This window comes from Euprymna scolopes, chromosome 37 (genome assembly GCF_053919585.1).
Source record: "Euprymna scolopes isolate OS-2025 chromosome 37, ASM5391958v1, whole genome shotgun sequence".
NCBI lineage: Eukaryota > Metazoa > Mollusca > Cephalopoda > Sepiida > Sepiolidae > Euprymna > Euprymna scolopes.
Genome location: NC_136518.1, coordinates 78,003,797 through 78,031,207, shown reverse-complemented (window position 1 = coordinate 78,031,207; position 27,411 = coordinate 78,003,797). Strand labels below are relative to the sequence as shown.

The following is a 27,411-nucleotide window of genomic DNA, read 5'->3' as shown; positions in this document are numbered from 1 at the left end:
CTTGAAGAAGGTTGGAGGTTACATCGACTGAAATGTGAAAATAACACTGAAGACAAGAACAGTAGTCTAAAAACAAGCCAAATGATACAAAAAATCTGTCAGTTTTTTAATCTAAACATTTAAGTATTAGAACAGATATGGGACCACCTGCGCAGGGAGATATTTTCTGATGTTTTTATTAATCCTCAATGTCCATCACTGACAAGATCCAAAAGAGATCCAATTTCAGCAGATTATAACACATTTTAATTTTGAATTGGTCATGTGACCTGTTTATCCATTCCACTAATTGGAATTTTGAATTGCTTACATGACCTACCTTTGCTGATCTAGTTGTGAGTTAGGTTATGTGATTTGCTTATCCAATAGGTTTACTGAAATTTTGAATTGCTTTTGCTGAGGTAGTTGTCAGCTAGGTCATGTGACTTATTCAGCCAATCAGCTTCTTGGAATGTTGAATAGGTATGAAATTTCAAACAGAACCATTTATTAGGAGGATTACTCTGATTCTGTTAGTCATGATTAGGTGGAAATCTTCAATTCTATTCTTAGTATTGCTTGCACTGAGGACTGAACCTTCAACCTCCAGAACATTGTCACTAAGAACTTATTATTACTTTGCACTTATATCCGTTCATGGCTAAAGGAACAAAAGCAAGCTATTGCTGCAGATTAAGTAAAATGTTCTGTTCGCTATAGATCGCTAAGTTAAACAAGGTACATCTAAACAAGGTTGGAGGTTACATCGGCCAAAACATTACGAGAATAAGATTCAAGATAAGAGCAGTAGTCTGAATAGGAAAATATCTTAAAAGTTCAAAACCAGCTTTTTTTTAATTTATTTTCATTTCTTTCCACATACTACTGATAATAAACAGTCACTAAAATCTCGGCTGTAATGCTGTCGTTAACAGCGTTGAAAACAAAAATGTAACAATATTCAAAGTGCTCAAAATATTATATATTATTTTTTTATTGGAATCCTTTGAGATGAGTAATCTTGTTTATTTTTTTTATTTATTTTTGAACTGTTATCTCATCTTCATAGTTTTGGTCAGCTGCTTCACCATGGTCAACTATTCCTTTGACCTTCTTCAGGTGACTGTGTGTCCGTGAGAGGACAGGAATGCTGAGTCTCTTAACGATTTCCTCAGTAATTACTGCCTTCCATAGTTGTTGTTGTCTTACCCATGGCACAGTGGCTAGAGGCGTTGAATCTCTACAGTTCCAGTTGAGCATTGTGTGAAGACAGTGGTTTCAATCCTACCCAAAGCAGGCCAGAGGATTAGTTGGCCAAAATGTGGTGAGACAACAACTATGGAAGGCAGTAATTACTGAGGATACAGTTATGAGACTCAGCATTCCTGTCCCATCGTGGTAAACCACTTGAAGAAGGCCAGAGGATGGGTTATCCGAAACGTGGTGAAACAACAACTATGAAGATGAGGATAACCGTTTGCAAATAAATAAATGCTCAAAACCTTTCTAACAGTCCTTAATTAAGACGTCTTAAATATTTTACTTACTGATTAGGATCCAATGGACATGGTACTCTTTTGCGGTCAAACGCATCCTAAAAATTAAGATAGACATTGTATAGAATTTTAACATGTACTGTTAAATGTTAACATGTATTGTCAAAAAAAGAAATCAGCATTTTAATCTGTATAATTATAAAACTCAAATGACCTTGTAACAATGTATGTAACCCACATTCCGGTTTATGACATCCGGTTGCGCATGCACGCATAACCTTCGCACTGAAATATTAACGTTATTATTTTCAAATTATTATTTAACATGGGAAGAGTGGGGTTTAAAATAACTTAAACGTAATACAGAAATGAACGATGTAAAAAAAAAAAAAAAAGCAGACAGTATTAACAATTGTTTATTTGGATAATTTAAATGCGAAAAAAAAAAAGAACAATTGGGACGCTGAAATATTAACATTATTATTTCAAAATTATTATTTAACATGGGAAGAGTGGGGTTTAAAATAAACAAAAAACAAAAGAACAATTGGGACGCTGAAATATTAACGTTATTATTTCGAAATTATTATTTAACATGGGAAGAGTGGGGTTTAAAATAAACAAAAAACAAAAGAACAATTGGGACGCTGAAATATTAACGTTATTATTTCAAAATTATTATTTAACATGGGAAGACTGGGGTTTAAAATAACTTAAACGTAATACAGAAATGAACGATGTAAAAAAAAAAAAAAAAAAAAAGCAGATATATCAAAATTTGAATTTAAGTATAATAAGTATTATGGTATCAGTTCAGTGCACATTTACCTATAAGTATGGCGAACCACTTATAATTCAGTAACAGTAAATTTTTTTTTTTTTTTAAATAATCAATTATAATAAACAGAACGACTCATAGAAATCTATCTATATTCTTTTTTTCATTTTAATATACTTTCATAGAAATGTTTGTGTTATGTCAAAAAAAAACTATTTTCTTTACATCACAAGTGTCACGCTCATACATGAATTCCATAACTAATATAACATACTGACCCAACGGGTCACGGGTAGTCTAGTATTTTCTAAAAATTAATGGTGCTCACAGACCTACAGAATTTGATGGAAGCAAGATAAATCAAACACTACCAACGTTTTGAGATCCGCAGCTCTCATCAGCCAGATCTCACAACGTTGGAGAAGGATCATCCGAATACGCATCTGATAAATCCAGACAACCGTGCCTATTGTGATCTCGGGATCATAGACGGGGTAATAGGTAATTAAAAGCATCCTGGGCATTGTTGATCCAACTGTCATTGTACCCTCTAATAACATTGAGCCAGATATTTGAAGTGATCAACCATTTCTAGGGTTGCTTTTTTTCTCAGAGGGTAAGAATCCTGTTAAGAGGATTTTTGTTTTCATAGCACTTTACCTTCATACCAATCTTAGATGTGAAGCGGTACATTTTGTCTACGGCTGATTGGATGTCGGTAAAGTTTTCTCCAAGAATAGCTATGTGGTTAGCATAGTCAATGTTAGTCAGGATGAAGCTGCAACCAACAGAAACACCAGGAAACTCGGCAAATGCGTTGCGGGTCATCCAGTCAATGGCATTCTCTGAATCACCTGTGGTGAGCCATGGCAGAGAACCCACCATATATAATAAAATTAATGTGAGAGTAAGACAATGTCGACACAAATTAACAATAAAATACTTTCTTTCAAGACCATCTTTTTTCTTTTCCAATTTTATCATTTTATTCTAGCTAGGGATGGAGTACACTACCGGACACTAGACATTCATCTGCTATCTCATACATCTCAACCGACAGATTTATTAAAAGATTCTAACCGCCCGTTTAAGTGAAATTATTTGTATCTCTCTTGCACTTGACTCACCGGGTTATTTACCAGGTAATTTTTTAAATCCTTTTTCATGAGCGCAGTTGCTCCTATAATTACTAGAATGATGGAAATCTTCCTAAGATTCCAATTTCTTTTCATGTTGTACACAAGACGTTGCTATTTTGTTACCTTTTCCCTCTCAGCTCTGTTTATTCCAGCATCATCGGGGACGCTAACTTCTTTTATTTGTGATCAAACTTGCTGTAAGAAAATACTTATTGAAATTCGAAACAAAATCATTGGCGGACGAAAAGTGTTTCTTTTCAGTTTTAAACAATATGACATCTGCAATGAAGATTATGGCATAATTATCAGAAGGAACCTCATGCCTAACCATTTGGAGAACTTTACAAACATTTTTTTAATGTGTGCTCGTACGAGCATCAAATGAAAGAGTACATCTATGCATTATTTGAATGCTCGCTGAAGCTGGCTTTAAAGCTGGATATTGCTGCGAGACCTGGCTATAAACCTGTGAGAACTGGCTAATGAGAGTTGTGGATCTCAAAAGGTTGAAAATGTTTGACCTCTACTGATTCCACCGATTTCTGCAGGTCTGCTAACACCACTTTGTCTCCAATACACAAATCTGGACATGATGTAGGATAATCCACTTTAATCAAGCGTTTTTAAAGAGGAGACTTCATTGGTTCAGCCATCCTTCATATCGCAACACAGAAAGTCCATCCACAAAAGCAATAGTTCCAGAACCACTCCAAGATTGACAAAGATGCCTGGAAGGTCAGCTGAAGACATGGTTACACACTATCAAAGCCGATGTCGACCATATCTCTGATCCACAGGTCTACTGTGTTCATCACTGGCCATGGAACCATTTTGACTGCTGTGAACCATTATGCGTGGTTTGCGTTTATCCAGGACATTGTGTCTTCTATAAGAGGAGCCAACTCAACCCATCCTGACTGAATGCCGGCAAAGTCAAGTAAAAATGGTCGGCAATTCTGAATTTTTGAGATGAGGATTGGTTATCTGTATTATTTGGATTCTTCGCACTACTGTTCTCAGCTCGCATGTTATTTTCATGTTTCGTGCAATGTAACCTTCAATCTTCTTTAGGTGTATCTTTTTGAACTCCGGGATTTTTCTGTCAAACTCAGGAATCAAAGAAAGGGCTTCCGGAGCACCTGAGCCTCACTCATGGAGTCCCAGGGTTCCATGGAGTCCACTTTGGGAAACCCTGATGTATACCACCGTTGTTCCTCAAACTTTTTTCTACATGATGCATGGGTTGGAAGTATAAAATTTATTTAACACCCTGAAAGTACAATGTTTATGAAGACGACTTTCATCTGTACATCCCGCTGCAAAGACAAACTGGCTGATGTGAAGGGTCTGTTCACCTTTGTACGCCCTGCACATGACTCTTATCTCTGTGGCGTTCCAGATGAATAAAAAGCTTTTCATAAAGACATGAAAGAAACCCTGAACTCACAGGCAACTGCGGCTGTTAGTGAAGAATCCGATGACGTTGATGATCCGGATGATTGCAGCGCATTCATGGATTGTGTTATCACTAACATTAACACAGAATGACTAAGAAGCAATGTAAGTGCAGTAAAACGTTGTATTGTTTCTTTGGTTTTATTACGTTATTAAATTGTTTTAAAAAATCTTTGTATTGTTTCGTTAGTTTTATTACGTTATTAAATTGTTTTAAAAAAACTTTGTATTGTTTCGTTAGTTTTATTACGTTATTAAATTGTTTTAAAAAATCTTTGTATTGTTTCGTTAGTTTTATTACGTTATTAAATTGTTTTAAAAAATCTTTGTATTGTTTCGTTAGTTTTATTACGTTATTAAATTGTTTTAAAAAATCGTCATATCTCGCAGTCGTTTTCTTTTATTGAATAGAATTCTATATCTGGATGTCAAAAAAAAAGTAAAAAATAAATTTCAAGTGAAAGTATTAACGATTAGGTTAGGTACTATTTATATTCATTTAGGTACATTTACGGCATAATCGCGTTGACACACCGGTTCTTGTCAGACCACCAAAGTTAAGCAATGTTGAGCCTGGTTAGTACCAGATGGGTGACCATTTGGAAATTCTAGGCGCTGTATGTGCTCTTCACTTATCTCAGCATTTGTTTCCGGTTGTCCTTCACCTGCCATTGATATTTGACGATGTTGACTCAGGAGATGTGATTGGAGATTGCACACTTCCTGCCATAAAAATTTCACATGCAGGCACCCCTACGTGGGTATCCATAATCTGTCAAAGACTGAAGGAGCCTGAACATAGGTACTATTTAGCTCTTATTTCATTCTGGTTTTACACTTATAAAATTTAATGAGTGTTTAGAATGGATTAGACGATTTACGTGTAAAACGCCTTTCAGAATATGAAAATTTCAAGATATGAAAGCCACAAAAGAAACCAATTAATTTCGCATATAGAGGTTCCACTGTAATTACATTTTCATGAATTTTCCTTTTGTTTCGTTTTACTTCAGTCAAAATTTTCAAAAATCAAGTGATTCCCTTCCTGTGACCAACACTTCATTATGACATACCTTGATATTTGAATATTCCATTAAAGTTTTCTTTTATCTCTCAAACATTCTTTCCCTCTCTCTCTATTTGACCATATAAATATGTTATAATATATCTTTCTTGTGGTCTCTTGGTCTGACTGGATTCCAGGACAAGAATTCATCTAGTCTGGTGGAGTATCCAGCTTCGTGCTGTTACTTGAGATAACATCATTTAAAGAAGGTGCATCATTCCTTGTAAAAGCCAGCGTTGGCTAGCCATAACAAGATCTTATTTGGCCCACAAATAACTATGTGATTTTGAATATTTAGTCGGGGTTTACTTGTAGGGAAACTTTCCTCATGCCAGGTTGTCCTGACAAACCATTGTACAGAGAGACCTTAGACACTTGATGATATTGTCTAAGTAGGCATTCAAGTTTTCTTATCAGTTTGTTCAAGCTCAGGATAGGGCATCCCACCGGATGCCAGACATTCACCTACTATCTCATATTCCAACTGAGAGATCTTTTTAAGATTCTAACCGTCTCTTCCAGTGCAATTGTTTGAATCTCTCTTGCACTTGGTTCACTGGGTATATTTGCCAGGTTGATTGTTTTTTTGTTTTTTTACAAGCAGTTCAGAATATGATGTAACTATGAAAATTTACTCAAGTTAGTTTTCCGACTCTAGGAATCAAAGAAGTGGAATTAGATTTGCTCAGAAATGTGATTTTATTAGATTGTGGAAATTTTTCACCAATAAAGGATATAAAATGTGATGTGGTTGTTTTATGACGTCCATCTGTGGCTCAAGTTACAACAAATTCTGAGGACATGGATTTCAAAATCTTCCATTTCTGGATGATTTGACATGGAACTATTCTCAAGTTGAATTTTTTTTTATTTATTTATTTTTTTTTACTTTGGAGTCACCACCAAAGGCCACTCAAGGATAAGAGTTAATGAATGTAAGATGGTAGTGTAGTAATCGTTTATGGTATAAATTGGGTAGAATTTGATTATTTATGGGGACAGCTCAACAAGAAATTGTTTATATTGGATTTGAAGGCTACCATGTTGTATTCAACTGGGAAGCAGGCCAGTGGAGCAGTGTTCCACAGATGGGCAGTTCTAGGAAAGAAACTTTGTTCATGGAATCTGCGTTTAGAGGATTTAAATAAAAAAAGTTAAATTAATTCATGTACAAGATTAATGATTTTATGATGGAGTGACACCATTAGTCCTCTTTGTTTGAAAAGTTAGATTTATCTCCCTTGTGTTGGTTGAAGACTGAAAATTTGTTGAATTTCTTAAAAAGTATGTTTGGTAATTTTTGGTGTATGCTAATATTTCTTTTCAATAATAATAATTTTCTAAAGCTTTTCTGTTATTTTATTTTTAAGTGTCATATTTCACAACTCAATAAATTATTAGTGAATAAAAAAAAAAATCTTGACAGTAGATAGTTATGTGCAGAAAAGAAAATTTGGTGCAACTTTGCATAATAACAAAATTTGAAATTATAATATTGAATTTCTAGGCAAACCAATGAAATGTTTGGTTAAAAAAAATGGGATAGTTCCAAGGGGAGGTAAATAGTGTGTAACTATTGCCAATTTATTAATAAACTAGCGGGGGTACCTGGCGTTGCCAGAGTGTTTGTTTCCGGGACGATGGGGGGGGGGGGAGTTTTAAAAAATGTTATGGTAGGTAAGTAGGAAACATCAAACCCGGAGTCATGAGTAAAAGTAGGAAAATAAAGTGTGAAAAAAAAAAAAAAAAAACAAAAAAACATCTGCAACGTTAACAGTTCGGCCACCAAGAAAAGTCCATTCCAGTTGTTTAGGAAAAAAAAAAAAAAAAAAAAACGACTACGGTAGGTCGGCGCGAACGTGAAAATATAATGTGAATTGTCCAGCACGCTAACCACTACGCCACAGAGCACTGCAGCTTAGTTTAGTGATTTTAAATAACTTCACATGAAAGAACTACGAAGCCAAACCGGTGTTCTCTTCTCAACTGTTCCTTGTGAACGATCCCCAAACGGTGTTAAGTGGTGGCAGGGGGGGGGGAGGAATTTATTAGAGAGAAAATATTTTACCACTTCCATTGATCTTAACCGATTTTGGCCGTGACTTCTCAGCAGAAAAAGTATAGAAATCTAAGATTATCGAGGAATTTGAGAAATAATAAGCCTATAACACACCTCAGATATTGTTCTGCCGTTTGTGCATATTATATTTGCATGAAATATCTTGATTTTTAATCCTATTAATGTCAAAATCAGACGGGAAAAAATGAGTTCATTTTATTTATATAGAGATTGTACATTAACAAACCTCTTGTATAAGTCTCAGTCGTCTGTGTTTGTATGTCAGCTAAAATCTTTTGTCATCTGCATCAAACCCGCTAAAAGTTACTGATACTATTTGAAAGAGCAATCTCAGACACATAATATCAGAAAATTAGAAAAAAATCAATTATTTTATGTAGAAATGTTGTTTTTTTGAAGGGGGGAATCAGATAAAAATCTTGGTTTCGACACTGTTAATCGGGCGTGTGCGAATGGTTGATGCATTATTTCATTTTAAAAAGTTAAATTTATGACATAATATCAGTGACGGCTTGGTCCAACCGATAGTGTTTGCTTACGAACATAAATTTTGCAAGTTCGTACCCAACATGCAGCATTTCTTTTTCTTTTAATAACACAATAAGATGGCACCAAAGTCCAGTTTTTTTTTTAATTGTCTATTATAATATATATCATATTTAACCATATTTTACAACCAATGCACCTTCCCCCCGCCGTCCAGCCATAAATATAAGTTACTCGCCTTGTTTTTAGTATAACTGAGTTACTTCTCTTATTATGTCACAAATATGGCAAGGTTTTTGCTACAATAAAAATCAAAAATGTTTTTGTTTTTTTTAAATGATGCGGTAATATTTAACTACTTCTGACATGCCAATTAAGTATTATAATTGCTTTTAGTTGAATTGATATAAAAAGTTAGTAGAGACCGTTTTTTTTTTTTAATCGTTTTTTACGTCTTCAGAATTTTGCTATCATAGAGTGGCACCGAAGATTTTGTTGGTTATGCTGAATGGATGAGGGACTTAGGTTAATAAATGTAGAACAGTTGAGATAGCAGGATCAGGTGGGCTGAGGATATCAAAGAAAAAAGATGGAAGTGATTAGAATGGATTTGACAGATAGATAAAGCCATTCAAGATATACCAGCGTCTGAAACAAAAGTTACATCAATTATGAATAGAATGACTTTTTACAAGGGAGTCACCACTTATCAAGGCACAAAGACCACTGGAGGATAAGAGTTAATGAGTGTAAGATGGTCAGCACGACAACAGCATAATGATCGGCAGTTGTAGAGCTTGGATAGAATTTGAGTATTTTATGGGGAAGGCTCAAGAGCTTGTTCGCATTGGACGTGAAGACAACCATGTTGTAGTCAGCTGGAAAGCAGACTAGCGGTACAAAGTTCCACAGGCAGGCAGTTCTCGGAAAGAAACTTTGTTAATGGAATATGCGTTTAGATTCAGATGGAGAGTAGAGAAACTTGTTTTAGAAGTAACATTAGTAATTTTAATGTTAGTTTAATATTGAACCTGTTTCAATTATAGGAATGTGCTAGAAATAATACCCCTCCCCTCTACAAAAACAACCACGGATAAAAGTTCAACCGAATCTTCGTTATTGTAGCGGAATTCGAAAATTGAATTTCGAATGAAATTAATTGTATCTACTGAATTGTCATGTCACAGTAATGAACATATCCAAAAATTCCGAAAAGCGATAATGTAGAAATTAATTATTAATGAAAATAGTTTTCGAAGCAGGAAAAATTGAGTTTTGCAAAAAAAAAAAAAAAAAAAAATTCTGAAAACTGAAAATCTTTGACGAATTTAGCAAAACTCAATTTTCGCTAATTGTCTTCGAAAACTGTTTTCGTTAATAATTTTCGACCTTATGGTTTTTCGTAATTTTTGGATATTTTCATTATTGCGAAATGAGAATTCAGTACATATAGGTTTCACTTGAAATTCAATATTCGAAATTTCGCTTAACAAAGAATCGATCATTGTCATAAATAGGGGTACACACGCGAATAATTTAATGGAAATAAAAATAAATTTTAAAACATTTCGAAGAACACGTGCTGTTTTTTTGTTTATCATTATTATTTCCCTTTTAAAATTGCAAAAATAAATAACTGGATGCTTGTGTATCTACGTTACCACGCTATATTTAATAGTATTTTCTTGTTAGGTGAAAGTTACAGAATAGTTACAAAACGCCCTACATATGTTAAGAACAACTTTCTAAATAATCTTATCTAATCTTAATACAATAGGTGCATAAGTACCAACAATTGCTCAAAAAAGATAATTTGGCTTCTATGACTACGTGATTTTTTTTTTTTATTACTATTTATATAATCACAGATTAAAGGACGGTTAGACTACCGACAAAGGGGACGTTTTTACAACAGATAACAATACGAAAAAAAAATGGTTATATATATAATAAATAAATAATAAAGGCTATATAAATTACTCTCCTAGCTGGATAAGTTTTTAGTATTTTAAAGCGTTTATTCAGTTCTAAAAGTAAGTAGCGTCGAATGTTACTCCACATATCAAGGAAAAATGGCCGACATGACGGGATCACATCTATGGAATCTCGATAATCCCTCAAAAATAGAAAATTAGACAAAATACTGTATTGATGATCGAACATTAGGGAGTAAGCTTTAAAAGCATGACAAGTAAATCCTTATAAAAATCATTTAAAAAATAAAAACTACTATTAACAAAACTTACATTTAACAGATAAATATGTTCCGAACAATATGTGTTACCATTATTAGGTTTGAAACGGCAATATCGTTTCTTTTTGGTAAGGAAAAATGAACAGGCAGTGTGAGTGCCGACTTCGTTTTTGGAACTAGATAAGGATTCTACGGATGCCATTTTAAGACCTCTTTTATATCGTGTAAGTAATTATAAGGACAATACTGTTGTTAAAACTATTACAAGGGGGAGTGTAAACATTTGTAGCTGTTAAAATAAAATAAAAAATGCAAACTCATTTAAAGGAGATAAAATATGGAGAAAAAAAAACCGGAAGCGAGGTGTATAAAACCGGAACTCTCTATTCATGATGTCAGCAGACACGTACTTGTCAGTTTCTGATTGGTTGAATTTTCTAGCAACAAAACACAACCCCCGTAAAATAAGCCTGTTCAAGAAGTCTCGTTTATCATCTGACGTCAAAGGTGTTGGTAATAAGTCACCTCTAAATGCTTACACACTATAATTAGACATACGACGTTGGTAATTTCTCTCTTAAATTATTTAATTTTTGATCTAGTAATTGTTTAGTATTAAAAAAAAAGATGCATATCGTTTTGTTGATATATTGACAGTGCTTGAATTTGTATCTCAATGAGAAAAACAAAGAAAAGAATTTTAGTCTTTGTAATCCATGAAACAATAATGCGATGTTTATTAAACGCGGAAATTAATTTTGTTTTTTTTTATTATTAATATTGAATAAAGTTCAGTTTCAGTATAAACCGTGTCCTTGTTTTCCCCTTTTTAAATACATCTTTAAAAGTTTTCTGATGCTTTTTTTAAAGAAAAATGCTCTCATTCATTATCGAGAGTCTGTTCGACAGATCTTGCTTGCAAACCACGTGCATGACGTCACTGAAAACAGTGAACAGACCTGCGTGCTTGACGGAGGTCGTGAACAAAAGCAGTGTCATTTTATTTGTCTACTTTTTAATCACTTAAAAAAGTAATAATAAAATTAAAAATAACCGAATTAAAAAAATATTATTACAAAACTAATAATTTTTTTTTTTTAATAATAATGTAAAAAAAAAACAAACAAAAAAGAAATTCATTTATTATTTGTGCGTATATGTTTTTTCTCTCTCTCTCTTCCTTCTCCCACTCACTCTGTTTACGCTTAGTATGTTTCTCTCCCCCTCCTTCAATCGCTTTGCTCTTCCAACATGAAGTCAAGGTAGTATGACGTCACATTCATGGCGCTGTTAGACGCGTTGACGTGAAAGATCGGATTTTTTTTTCGTGTGGAAGACATTTTTTTTTCTATTTTTTAAAGTCTTTATGTCCCTCTAATTTTCGTTGCCTAGGTAGTATTAATCATGTTGATCACACTAAGAACATTACAACAGCATATGTTTAAAGTGGAAATTGATGTAAATTCAACCGTAAGTATGTCTACATTTTGGTGTAGCGATTTCATTTTCTACATTAACCGATGTCGACAAGACCCAACAAGTGTACTGATATATATATATATATATATACACACACACACACTAATGCTTACCGAATCGGCTTTCATTGTGTCTTTTAAAATTGTTTGTGTTGTTCGATGATCAGGCATTAATGAATAGGCTTATAGTTTCTGTTATCGTGCCGATATATCTTTTTGAAACTAGACCAATAACGACCCTTCTCGACATTACAAGTCTTGTGGCAACCAAAACCGCCTTGTCTTTCTCTTTCCGTCTTTAAAAAAAAATGGTTCAATTATAGAATATGGACCTTTTAAAAAATCTGACCTGTTTTCTTTTATCTTTTCAATTAATTTCAAATGTTGTGCCTTCTTATTGTTCTTTTTAAATAAAATTCTAATTTCTAGTCTCGAAAAAAAAAAAAAAAACCCTAACTAATTCGATGTTTTAATCGCCGCCGGCGGTGATTTATTTATTTATTTTACACCAAAAATATTTTAACTTAAAAAAATTATTCTAAACAATTTTTGTTGTTGCTCTGAAACCAGGGGAGAAAAAAAACCTCAATTTATATATATATATATATATATATATATATATATATATATATATATGAAAGCATGCTCAAATTTATAGATTTTGAAATACGGAATATAAAATTTTAGTTGATTAAAAATAAATTAGATCCATCTATTTCATGTAGAGCTTTTTCAGGAGTCCCTATTCTAGAATTTAACCTTTTTAAACCAAATCTAGAAAAAAGATCCTATACATATTTATTTATTTCATTTAATTTATCGGTGCTAGTGCAGTGCCGTGCACTTACTGATCCGCGCTATTTTTAAAATCGTATTTCTAAGTTTAATTAAAGTTTTGATATGTTTTTTTATTCACTTGTAAGGTTAAAGTACAGAATAGGTACAAAACACCCTCCCCTCCCCATGTTAAGAATGGCTTTTTAAATAATAACGTTATTTCAGCACGGATCAATAAGTGCACTAGTATCAATTTATCTTCCGATTTAAACACGCAGAAGTTATGTAAATGTTAACTTACAAACATTTATTGTTCCTAATATATATATATATATATATATATATATATATATATTAAAGAAACACTCCTAATTTATAGATTTTTAAACCCAGATATTTTTCTTCATGTTGATCTGTTAACACACATAGATATTTTAAGATAACCGTTTTTTAAATTTAATTTTTATTTTAACAAGTCATTAAAATAAACCGTAGGTCTGTAAGTTAACATCACGTCAACATAATATATATAGCAAAAATGGTAATTAGTAAAAACCTGAAGAAAGTTCTCAATACTATTGCAGAGGCTGCAGGCAGAGCATATATATATATATATATATATATATATATATATATATATATATATACATACCCCTTCGTAATAAAATTCCATTTTGAGTATTTTTTTTTATATTCTAATTTTGCCTTCATGAAAAATTGAATTTTAACAATCAAACAAAAAAACTACCCCCATAACTTTTTTTTTTTAATTCATCAGTTAATTTTTATCTATTAAACAAATGTATTTTTTTTTTTTTATATATTTATTATTTAAGATATTTAGCTGAAAAGTTTTTTCATCCTAGATCAGTAACTTGTAATCAATTCCAATACTGTATTTTTTATTAATTTATTATTAAACACCCCAAAAATATGATTTACTGAGCTTTAACTTTTAAGGATTAAAAGTTAATAGCTATATATATATATATATATATATATATATATATATATATATATAATTTGTTTAATTAATGAATTGTATTAAAAACATTTAAAACCAAAACCCATACAGCAATATTACATATATGTTATGTTTCTAATACTAAATTGCTATTGTCCTTTTTTTTTTTTTCTTTTTTTTTTTTCCAATTTACACATTTTTTTTTATCATCAAATCAGCCATGTGCTTTTTTGATGTCATAAATGGGCTATCCCTTTATTTCATTTCTTGGAACAAATAGTTTAGAAATTTTTACATTTTTTTAAAACTTGATAAAAAAAAACTAATCTTTGAAATTCAAACTACCATAAAAAAAAAAACTTAATCTCTCAAATATCGATGTTTTTTTTTTTTTTTTTTTTTTTTTTAAATTTGGAAAAAATCGTGAAATTAAAAAAAAACAATTGGTTAAATTTTTTCTTTTTTTTTTTCCAAGACGTAGACGATCATCAAACTGATCAAAGTGTTGCGTCAGTTTTATCTCAGGAAGCCATACATTTGGAGATATCTAAGGGTTTACATTGATTTGTCTAGATGCTCTCATGCGTGAGAGAATGCTAATGGTCCCACCTGAGGACCCCTTTTTGTAGAAGTGGACTACAACCAAAACTAACTCCTTGTTTAACTCGTTTTTTGACCATTGGGGACAAAACAAACAAAATGATCCTTCGAGCTAGAATCATTCTGATTTGTCTTCGGTCAGAAATGGAAATTCTCTAAGGCTGGAAGACAATTTTTATCTTTGTTCCAATTCAGAGTGCCCTTTTTTTTTGGGGGGGGAGGGGTTCTATATATTCTGCACATTAAATCGACCCTATGTTAAATCCAGTCCTTGTGGGTGTTATCCTGGCTAGGATGGATCAAAGTGTAGTATCTATTTACCTGCGTCTCACTACAAGGTCAGGTATGACGTCAGATTATTATTGGCGAATCCACCTTTCCCAAATAAGAAAAAATCTAATTTTATTTAATTTCTGTTTGATTGTCGATCTCTTGCGTCAACTTTATTAATACCTTTACTTTCGTTTTTGTAATAAGTGCATGCCTTTTTTTTTTTTTTTTTTCATGAGTCAGCAGTTTCAAGACCAAAAGTCACTTTATTAGGATAATAGTTAATGAAATGAGTGTAATAAGATTGAAAATGATTAATAGAATAAACACTTTTATTAATTAGCTATTTGAATTTGAAGGCAAACACATTTGCAGGAAAGCAGTCTCATGGTAATGTGTTCCACTAATAGGAACTTCTTGGAACGAAATTGTAATGTTAGGCACAGGGAGGAAGAAATGAAAATTCTTTGCAGTTGTGGTAAGAAAATGAATTCTTGCTGTGAATGTCTTACAAGGATGAACCATGAATTGGAACTTAGTCGAGCACCTTACATGGAAATAAAAAATATATATCTGTATAGAAGAGGCTGTAAACAAAAGAATTCATCTCTCTAGATTGCAAAGTTGATTTTGTACTTTGTCGAAGCAAGAAAGAGTTTTGGAGTGGAAATGGTCCAACAATTTTTTGTAATTTTGCATTTATTGACCCATGGTTTTCACAAAGTTTCATAGGTGTGCTCGGGACTGCTGACACGAATAATCGGAAGTGACCAATCGCAAATTATGATAAAAAGGAAAAATATGGAAATACAATAAAAGTAAACCCAACCCTAATTCTAACCTGTGTGATTAAAATTTTTTATTGCTTTCAAATTATAAAAAAACTAGCCTTCGTAGGTTTATATTAGCTAAAAAAACAGACAGCGCATTTGTTAAAAATTGAGCAGGGCTCTATGGACAAATTTATCTTTAGTTGACCTTTGACAACTAAATATTTTCGTCTACTCGCCAAATAGAAGAGTTACTAGCCAAGCCCACATGATTTTTAGAATATGACATCTTCATTCTATGACGAGTATGTACATCATAAAGATTTTTCTGTATTTTTTTTTTAATAAATGTAATTCTAAATGTACAACAAATTTTATGTTGATACTTGAAGCTATAAACATTATTTCTTCAGATATTTTTTTTAACAGCCTTCGTTAAAAAGAGTATATTGTTCTATTAAACTTTTATTGTTTAAATAATTTGACTTTGTTCGTTTTATTAAAAAAAAAAAAAAGTTGAGATATTTTTCACTTAAGTAGGGAGCTTTAGAAGATTGTCAGTGAAAGAAATACAATCGCCAAAAGATGAGCATTTTATTATTTCTAGTCGCCACTTTGAAAAATTACTCGCGATGTAGAGCCCTGCTGACGAACACTCTGCCGACTTTTTCCAGTTATTTCCGTCAGTTGCTGAATGAGCCTGAGCCAACTTTGTGGAAATCATGAGTCGATAAATGCAGAAGCACCCAATTTTTCTAGCAACCTTTAAAACACATGGTCTCCTATTTTAGACCTGGAGTAAAAAGTCAGTCTTAGGTACTTATCAAAAAAGGCAGCTTCTTCAAAGAGACATTCATATTATTAGGATTCTTCAGATTACTGTTCTCATCTTGAATGTTATTTTTTCAATATTTCAGTTGATGTAACCTCCAGTCTTCTTCAGGTTTATCTTGTCAGACTTGGGGAATTTGCATGGAATTTCTAACGGAGCCCTTTATTTAACCTATGGAGGTATCATGCTCGCATTCTGTCGGCCATAACTGAGTAGAAATCCTAAATAATTTGTAATTGTAATTTGAGTGTCGCCCACACTGAGGATTGAACCTTCAACCTCCAGAAAAGTAACTTTTACAACAGAATTTTACCAAATACTTTAACCACTATGCCAGTGATCCTTGTGGAGAATTTTAGTACCAATTTTAGGAGTCTTAAATAACACTTTTGAGAAGAGTAGTTTAAAGAATCCAAATAATATGAATAATCAATCCTCATCTCAAAACGTTCATTTCAGTTGAGACAAAAGAAGTGACACATTAAAAGTAACATTTTTTTTTTGTCTCTGTTGCACCACACGCTTTTCATTGGAAGAGAGAATCGCTAAGATCTTGATTACCAATCCTATGCCATAGAACAGTTGTCTTCTGCAGAGAGGCAGGTGTATTTTTTTTTTTTTTTTAAATCTTCAAACCTAAATTTTTCATTACATTTTTCTTTATTTTCAATAATTTACTAATCGACTCATATTTTTAATTTTACAAAGCATGTTTATTTATATTTACTAGTGATGGGACGATTACAATGTTTTTACCAATTTTGTTTGCCAGTTGATAGAATTACCGATTCTGATTTTAAAAAAATCACCATTAGTTTATTTTCGCAAATGCAATTATACACTTATATGATGGGGGTGATCTATAGATTTCAGTTTTTTTATGAATAGTTATTTTATTGTAGTAGTAGTAGTACAGGAAAAAAATTGTTTTTTTTTTAAAAAACAAAAAAACAAAATGATCATATTTTGGCATCAGTAAAATAGGCACTAATTTTTCTGATTCCAATACACTCCCAAAGTTTAGATTCTGATTGATTGTCCTAACACTAGTATTTACACACATAATATGCGATAAGTTTGTAACAATGCTAATTTGATTGTCATTAGTTAATAGTAATATAATTATACATCACAATTCTTACTGTGTAACTTTGCTAAACACGTGAGATAGGTTAGTTCTAAATTGAATTCGTAAAAACGGTCCGACACATGCCAGCATGTTACACTGAACATGATGATGATGATGAGTAGCAAAAATATTTTAGAATTTTTTTTTTTCCATTGTTTGCCATTAACCAAATTAAAAACAAAGAAAATGTGGTACTTGTACAGTTTAATCAAGACATTAAAAAATGAAAATATCAAGGAGCAAAAAAGGTTATATTGTATGTATCCGTTTTGAACTGAAGATCTCCGGAAAAAAAAAATTCATTTAATTTGATTGAGTAGTTTTTTTTTTTTTTTTTTTTTTTTTGTTTGTTTTTTACAGCGGAAAAACACGTTTTTATGACAGCACATTGAAGGAAGACCTCTTTGAAATTTTTTAATTTGGAGTTTTGAACACGCCACGGGGAGATAACTCAATTTAAAGTGCCAACACTTCCTCCCCATCTTTAATACTAGCTTTTCTTCCTAAAATCCGAACCTTTTGCTCGATATCATAACAAATTGTTTTTTCGCTGGAAAGAAAAAACTACTTGATGAAATTAAGTGAAATTTTTTTTTTCTTTTTTGGAGAACTTCATTCCATAACGGATACATACAATATAAACTTTTTTCAATATTTTCATTTTTTAATGTCTTGATTAAACTGCACAAGTACCAAAAATTTATTATAAATTAATGTTATTTTTAGTTTTCAATTTCAGTTTAGGGAATTTCATGTTATTTAGATAATTTCTTAACACACAACACAGAAATTTATTGCAATCGATGTGTAGTCAAAAACAATTTTTTTCTTTTATTATTTATAGGATTGAAATACTTTACTTTTATTATTTATAGGATTGAAATACTTTACTTTTATTATGTATAGGATTGAAATACTTTACTTTTATTATGTATAGGATTGAAATACTTTACTTTTATTATTTATAGGATTGAAATACTTTACTTTTATTATTTATAGGATTGAAATACTTTACTTTTATTATTTATAGGATTGAAATACTTTACTTTTATTATTTATAGGATTGAAATACTTTACTTTTATTATTTATAGGATTGAAATACTTTACTTTTATTATTTATAGGATTGAAATACTTTACTTTCTCTTAAATTTTAATTCAAGCCAGGAATTTCTGATCAACAACTGTAAAGAATTGAATATCATTTTTAGCCAATTTTAATTAATGATTATAAAATCCTTACGTTCAGGTGTGCTATTACTCCTCAAAAGTGCATGCTACACGTGTAAAGTACTGATGAATTTCCCTAAGTATGAGGGCTTTAAAGAATAAGGTGCCTCTGCAACCAATAACTGATGCAAGGAGTTTGTTCCATGCTTGAGCAATTTGGAGTATGAAAAGTTTTTGTTGTGCTGTTTTCTGACTTTGTAGACATGTCCATGTGTTTTAGGAGCATGGAGATCAAAAAATTGCTCCTATAATTACTGAAATGCTGAATATCTTAACATTCCAGTTTCTTTTCACATTTTAGGATGTGATTTATCAAAAGACAAATCACTATTTGCAAGACTTTGATATTATGTTGTGAAGGGAGTGTATGGATGCTGGCTTTTTTCCTTCCCAAATGTATGTTGGTAATTTATTGTTTACATGAAAAATTTAAAATTAATTACATTAGTTTGAAATAACGACTAGATTTTTTGATCCTTTGACAAAGGAGAGATTGAACCTAGTAATTCACTCCCGTTTGTTTGCACTTTTCTCAGTAACCATGCCTTGGATTTTTAAAACATTTTACATATACATTAATTATCGTGTTAGTAAATTTTGCCAGAACGGATTTTCTGGGCTAACTCTTTACATATTATCTATTTATAGATGTAAAATTATGGCCATGCTCGGCTTTCTTTTTATGGTTTTATTTGTTTTATGCCCCACCCCTTTCTTGTTCTCTGAGAATTGCAATAAGTACATAAGAAACACTATTAAAAAAGAAAAATAATGATAATTTTAGATTTTCTTTTTTATAGGAGTACAAAGAAACTTTACTAATAGATCTGAGCTTTAATTAACGCTATAAAATTACTTTCTCATCAGCAGTTTGAAGGCTCATAAAGAAAACCATGCCAACCATTATTTTTCGAATTTACTTCATTGCAGACTATTATTCTCATCTTTTGTAGATGTTGTTTCACGACGTTCCGGCCAACTATTCCTCTGGCCTTCGTCAGGTGGTAATAACGAATTCCAATTAATATATAAATTATTTTTCCATTTTATGTACATCCGGCACAAATAAAGAATCCACAATTGTATCAACTTTATTCAAACTGAAACCTACTTGACTTTTCTGACTTATGTAGTTTCAGAATATATCTGATTGGAGGGGAAGAGTATATCCAGAATCTTTGTAGAGGTTTGTGACGTGCTTCCATTTTATGGACATCTAACCCAAGCGCAGATCCTACACTTTAGCTCAAAGGCCAAGAAAGTATATTTTAGTTAAGTTTCTCCATTTGACACAACAGATGAATGCCAACAAAATCATTAATGATGCCGAACAACATCAGATGAAATTTTAAAACTTTTCTTACATTTTTCGCAATCAAGTGATTTCATCTTTCAAAAATGCAGTGTTATAACTTATGTACAAGCATAAAAATATCCTTGGTAATTCAGAGTTTTGCCAATTACCCTTCATTCTTTATGATGTCATGCTGCTTTTAGCAATTATTGTTCATTTATGGCATCTATTTTCAAGTAAATATATATAATTTCTTTCCTAATAATTATGAAGCACTGCATAACAAAATCCATGGAGTTTTAGTATGTGTGACTCCCCAGAGGTTTAGTAGTTGACCTGCCACTTTTTGGGTAGTGAATTGTCTAAATATATTTCTCTCTCTTTTGGTCAAAAGATGTCATTTTGAGATGTCATTCACTATGCATAATTATCTCTGCTTACTTTAATTGATGACATCATCCAAAGTGCACATGAACACAAGATTCTTCAACGTTTTGATAGTATATTAAATCCTCTGGCTCTAAACAATTCGTCTAAATATATGTATATATTTGAAACTAAAGACTGGTTTAGATCTGATGACCTCTGAGGAAGATTGAATCTAAACAGTATAGGAAAGTGTGTACAGAACAGACCTCACCATGTTGAAAAGTGGATGAAAAATTTGGGTTTAGTCGATGTAGAATAGTTTCAGTAATGGGAGAATTCTAAAGAAAACATGTAAGGAACGAATAAGAATGGACTTGTGATATAGCGAGGTAATAAAGAGCTGGCCAGGAATGGGTTCGTTCGGAAGTTGATTTCTAAAAGCATGTAAAACGAATGTCAAAAACTGGATGTGCTTTAGATGTATATGATGAAGTTTATTTTTTTTTGTTTATGTGTGTGTGTGTGTATGTATGTGTGTGTGTATATATATATATATATATATATATATGTGTGTGTGTAATCTCACATCTGCATACAGTGACTATTCAGATCACAGGTCGTTTATGTTCTTTGTTTTATTAAATAGCATCAAGGATCTTTTAATTTCTTCAACCTGTTTTAGTTGGTTACGTCTTGTCTTTTGTGATGTTATAAAGAACTTTCCCAGTCTCTTTCAGATCTGGTTAAGTTATTAACTGCATCCAGTATGCACAGATCCACAGAATTTTAGTAATATATAAATAGATGAGAGTTATGAGGACAAAATGATTATATCAAAGTGTAAATATATATTTACTTCAAATGAATAATAAATAATGAAAAGTAACTTTTGGCATAATCACATTGACACACTGGTTCTCATCAGATCACCACCACTGGCCAATAACAGAGGTGACCATTTGTTGAATATACTCTCCACTTATCTCTGCATTGTTTCTAGTCGTCTTCAAATTATGCATACTTGCAACTGAAATTAAAATCACACCATCTTGGGTGTGATTAGAGATTGCCCAACTCTTGCGACAATAATTTCACAAAAGACTAAACAGAGCCGTTTATATATATATATATATATAGTGTGTGTGAATGAGACAAATACATGTAGAGAGAAAATTGGCTAGTGTAAGAAAAAGATTAAATATTAATGGAGTTTGAAATTGGATTTTTTTTCTTTTTAGTTCATGTCTTTGCATTAATTAGAAAAAAAATATGCAATTATTGAAGTAACATTGTTGTGAGAAAGCCATGTTTTTATATCTTAAAAGATTTGAATTAAATAGGTTAAATTAAGGCAGAATTTTGGATGTTATATAAAAGTAAAGATTTTGAAAAAATCATTTAGTTTTTTAGTTTTTGTTTTTTTGTTACGATCCCTTTATTCGATAAATTTTCTATGAACGCGTCAGTGTTGTACAAAAAATGATTGAAAAAAAGAATCTCTTATATTAAAAATATTTTCATTAATATATTAAAATAAAAATATTTGCCGTAATGTAACATTGTACACCTTTTTTTTTTTTTTTTTTTTTTAATGGTGTCATTACATATTAACAGACCTACCACATAGACTCTGTCACAAAGAAACAAGAAAGGAAAACGGCAAAAACTAGACTTTTTTTTAACAAAAGCCTTTATATCTGGCATTTCTAAAAATGCATTTTTTTTTTTTTTTTTTTTTTTTTTAATATTTAAAAAGTTTGTTTCTCCGGCCACATGTGACTGTCACCGACATGTCACAAACACATGCTTCTCTCCATCATGTCTCAAACGCATGCTTCCCTGAACACCGGCCACGCTTCGAACACCACTCCTCAAAATACTCCTCGTTTGAACATGTGTCCTTTTTATCTCTTCTGTGACTTCACACACATTGCACAATGGTTCGCTTATTTGCTTAGCGTCAGCGTTTCTGTTACATTAATATTAATGAAATAAAAAAATATTTGCCTTAATATACGGAGGCTGTTCCAGAACTAATGCATCGTTTTTTGTTTTTTTACTAAAAAGAAAAAAAAAAAAAGTTGAAGAGCTACAAAGATAAGAGCAGTGCCATTAAATCGAGCGACCTTTTGTGGTGCAGAATTTATTTTTCTACATAGTCACCACTATTCTCTGTGCACTTTTGCTAGCAATGCAGGTAATGACTGGCCATGCTTTGTCACTTGCGTCTCTGTTGCCATTCTGAAATTAACAAACTCATCTCCTAACTGTGCTAACATGAACTGCATCAGCTTTGTAAATGTTCAACAGAAACCAATGAATATTGATCGGTTCAATTTTTTCTGTATGGGGGCTTCAATCACACATCTCTGTTCTGACGCACGTCCATGACATGAGTTGCTTTCTAATTTTCACACCGTCAATATCTGCAATAGGGAGATGAAACTTTCGTTATCATGAATGCATAAGTTCAGTCATCATAATAATGCAATTTACGGTTGATCCATTTGGGTGGAATAAAAAACGAGAGAAAATGAGAAATTTTGTTTTGTATATGTTCAAAGCTTGTCTAAAATGTCCTCCTTGATGTACAGAGTTCCCCAACTATTTGTAAAATAGTGATTTGTATACAATTATTTGTTGACAATAGGTATTGTGATTTCGTATTAAATCATTCCAAATGAGGTTAATTTGCTGCTGAACAGACATACCAATGTTTTCAAGTTAAAATTTCTTCAGCAGAAACGATAGTATATTTGTTTTTAATGCAATCACAATGCAACAAAAAACAAATATTTAATATAAAATGGATTTATAAAGAGAAACACCTTTATCATGTAATTGTTAGGCGGCTACTTTAATATGAAGTTTTTTTTTGTTTTGTTTTTTGCAGATCCTTTTGAGAACTTTTTTGCAATTATGAAACTTTCATTCTAAAACGAGTTATCTACCTTGTTTTTTTTCTAGAACATACTTGTTTTTTTTTTTTGTTTTTTTTAAGTTAACTTATCTTTTTCTAGACATCTGTTATGTTAATAATCCTGTTTACATTTTTGTAATAAATACTAGGGTTACTGGTGTTGCCCAGGTTGGATAACATCATATTCAACCGTAGTGAAAATTAAGAGTAATTTTATGAGAATATTGAGAGGAGATTAAAAAACAAAAAAAAAAAGAATATTTTTTAATCTCTTAAGGCATAAATCCAGTATCCAATATAGCTCGTTATTTTAGTCTACTATATATGGTCCAAATTTCACAAAACAAAAACTAACTAGTGTTTTTTTTTTAATCTATAGATACATTTATTTTCAAATTAACTTCTGCTCCCTTTGAATTAAACTAAATACAACCCACATTATCTACCATTATGCCATTAAACATGTACACATGTCTACATTTATATTCTTGAATATCCATAAATAATTTAGAAAAATGTTGCTTTTTTATTTGTTTAAAAAAAAAATCCAACATTAAGAATGTATAAACTTTTCGTACTACAATAGAATAGTAATTGTCTGTATTTTTTTAGACGTTGTATCAAAGTTTAGTTACCCAAAGGTGCTGAGTTCAATCCTGACAATCCCAATAAACTACAATAGAATGTATTTCGCTTTGAAGTCAACTTTTTATGTTACACTAAAAAAAAAGCTTCAACCCAATGATTGTTTATTGCTACTTTTACAGAAAGTGCAAACAATTCTCATTTTTTTTAATAGATTTCACATTGGCTACTTCTGTGTTATATACTGAATTACCTCATTTATATATTAAAATGGGTACAACCAGTATGATAGTTGACAAAATATTTCATATATTATACTAAATGTGTGTTAATCAGTATTAGCTTCCATAAGAAATTTTTTTAATATATACTTTAATAACAAAATCTGTGCTAAAATATACTTATTTCTGGGATTGAGATATGCTTGAAAAAAATGTATTTTAATTGTTCGAATTGTAATTTAAAATCATCTGAACAAGTCACCAATCACATAATCTCATTCTATGTTGCTTCGACCACTCTCCGTTATTTTTCTATGTCTTTAAACATTTAAAGAAGTCTTTTTTTTTTTTTTTTACTTGGGATATTGAGGCCCGGATGCAGCTCTAGAATAAGATTTAATGAATGTCAGGTAGACGGTGAAACAATACCGTAATGGTGGAACTTTGGGATGGTTTAATTATATAAGAGGACCGTTCAAGAACTTATTTAGTCAGCAATGGGAAGCAGCCCCACGAAGGAGGAAAAGAATGTGAAAAAAAACGTGACTTCTTTGCTGTTGCACCCATCACCAAACCGGAAGTAGGTTTAAATTAAGGCTAGACAATCAAAAAGGGATAACTTTAAAAAATATCGGCGAATAAAGCGACCCCTCCTTGTAGAAAAGTGTCCAGTTGAGGGTGAAGGAATTCATGTTTTCAATATTTGTCGTGAAAATCCCTCGCCTCCATTGAACGTTTTAGACAGACAGACATACAGACAAACAGGTGAGATTTATATTATAGAGTAGCTGGGGTACCCGGCGTTGCCCGGGTGTTTCGAGGTGTGTGTGCTCTTAAATCAAAAAGAAACACGGGGTGGGGGTAAAAAAGTTTTGGTAATTTAGGTAGAATCGAACCCGAAGCCCTGAGGCGAAGTTGGAAAATAAAATGTGAAAAAAAAAAAGGAGCCGTTAACTGCTCGGCCAGCAAGAATGAGTTACTGAAAGAAGTTTGAATTTATTTAATTAAGAAGAGAATTGACAGGTGCCCGCACTAAATGACGTCAAGTGGAAGTCGTAGAGTTAACATTTTGTGCGAGCGTTACGATGACGTAAGCAATAGTTATTCAGCAGTGAACATTTTCTGCGGAACACTTTTTAATGAGGTCAATAACCCAGTTTGTTTGTTTTTACCTAACTTTGGGGAAAACCAGCTCCCCTGTTTATTAGGGGAGTGTCTCACCTTGAAATGAAACCAACCGTCTGATATGACAAACGTTGACCAAACGTTACATCACTTTCTACAGACCACTGCCCGTGGGCCAGGGATTCGAATCGAGTTTTGCTTTTTTTTTTTTATACCGAAAAATGAAAGCAATATGTGGCGATCCCAAAATGTTGAATATTTAACGTTTCAAAGTCGGGCAAATTAAATAGACGGGCGACCCCCCCCCCCCCATTGTTAAGTCGGAGATATTATGATTTTGACGTGATATAAAAAGTTTTCAAAATGAGCGATGACCTCGAGAAGCTACCGAAAAAAATCCTTTTGCGAACATACATACATACATTTTTGCTTTTATTTATATATATATATATATATATATATATATATATATATATATATATATACTAGCGAGGGGTACCCGGCGTTGCCCGGGTGTTTGTAGGTGTGTGTGAAAAAACCCCGAAATGTGAAAAAAAAACAGGTGCCTGTGAAAAAAAAAACAAAGCCTTGACATGCAGTTGGAAAATAGTAAAGTGTGAAAAAAAAAAATAGGTGCGCGTTTTTGATTGACGTGACGGCGATAGGTATTCAGCAGTTAGCATTTTGTGCAGGACAGTTTTTAATGAGGTCAATAAATCGGTTTGTTTGTTTTTAAAAACCTACTCCCTGTTTATTAGGGGGAGCGTCTTGTCTCGAAATGAAAGCTACCGTCTGATATGACGAAGTCGACATTGACCGAACATTACTTAGCTCTCTAGAGACCACTGGCTTTCGGCCAGTATTTGGAGTCGAGTTTCGCTTTTTGTTTATACCGAAAACCGAATGTAACGCGTGCCGATGCGGGGAAATATGGAATAATTAACGTTTGAAAGTCAATAAAATTAAATAGACAGGCGAGCTCCGTGGTTAAGTGTGAGATATTACAATTTATAAATGATATAAAAAGTTTTAAGAAGTTGTGAAGCGAGCGAGCGCTTCTCTGAAAGAAGCTTTTTGTGGACATCGAGGAAAAGCGTACATACATACATACATTTTCGCTTTTATATATATAGATAGAAGGTTATCCTTAAGTATAATGTACAAGTAAAGAGACTTATTATATAAGAAGAATATCTTAAGAGATATTTAAGAGTTAATGAATTTTAGAATGAAATCATATTGAAACAAATATTGGTAATGGTTATGATGCAACAATTTGTTGGTAGTCAAGTATATTGGATCTTCAAAAAGTCATATTATAATAACATCAAAACTGTATTTCTGATAGCAAAAATGTATACACTAAAAAGAAAAACATTTATTTCACTGCATTTTTATTATGCCGTCTTGCTTTACGTTGGCCGTTAGATAAGGATGATGTCCTTTGATCGAACCCAACTTCTAACGGGACAGAAAAATTGATTGCAGACTCTTCTGACATTAATATCGGAATATTCAGAAAATTCAAAGTTTTACAGCGCTACAAATTTACAAGTTAGTCAGATCCAGGTGAAATTTCTTCTACTGATAGTATACTTTAAGCACCACTAATTCTTGATGGCTTGAGCTGCCTTCTTCAGTAGGAGGAAGTTTCATGTGAATATCAAATTCACAAGTGGCCTCCAGTTGCAGCCATCAAGAGAAATGACGATGTTAGGTTTTTGCAATTCTTGGAGGGAGATATTGATGTCCTCTTACATACAGCACCTGGTATTCCTAAATAGTCGCCCATCTGATACTGGCAAGTCTTAACGTAGCTTAACTTTGGTTATCTAACAGGAACCCATGTGTTGACGTGATTAGGCCAAGTGTACTTGCTTTATTCCGTAAAAAAAAAAAAAATCTGGACATGAAGTTTTGCTTTTGGAAATGTGACCTGTTTGGATAAACTGGTGATTTCTACATGTTCTTTTGAAACCGAGGCTCTACAAAAACATGTTGCTTAACTTTGTATTAATTTTAAAAAAGCATTTAATTCCTTCAATCTTCTTCTAAGCAAATGTAAATTGATAGTTTTGGAGTTAGAATCTGGTCTAACGTTGCTCTTTGTAAACTTATGCTGCTAAATCCTTGTTTCACAGACACCGTGGCAAACATTCTCTTTTTATAGGATGT

At 32.1% G+C, this 27,411-nt stretch overlaps 2 protein-coding genes across 3 annotated transcripts in view; one reads left to right on the top strand and one right to left on the bottom strand.

Moving 5' to 3' along the window:
* LOC145261237 (tRNA:m(4)X modification enzyme TRM13 homolog) overlaps positions 1-11,058 on the bottom strand; it is a 58,141-nt gene extending 47,083 nt beyond the window's left edge. Inside the window, exons 1-2 of one of the 2 annotated variants that reach the window (XM_080119610.1) lie at positions 10,726-11,058; positions 1,527-1,573 (exon numbers count right to left, since the gene is read on the bottom strand). In XM_080119610.1, coding sequence (XP_079975736.1) covers positions 1,527-1,573; positions 10,726-10,875 — 197 coding nt within the window. In that variant the 5' untranslated portion in view covers positions 10,876-11,058. The remainder of the gene's footprint in view (positions 1-1,526; positions 1,574-10,725) is intronic. The other variant, XM_080119609.1, reaches the window with a different exon arrangement.
* Positions 11,059-11,865: 807 nt separating this feature from the next.
* The window catches only part of LOC145261235 (lysine-specific demethylase RAD23A-like), a 75,138-nt gene continuing 59,592 nt past the window's right edge, over positions 11,866-27,411 (top strand). Inside the window, exon 1 of the mRNA XM_080119604.1 lies at positions 11,866-12,143. Within this exon, the coding sequence (XP_079975730.1) occupies positions 12,078-12,143 (66 nt within the window). The 5' untranslated portion in view covers positions 11,866-12,077. The remainder of the gene's footprint in view (positions 12,144-27,411) is intronic.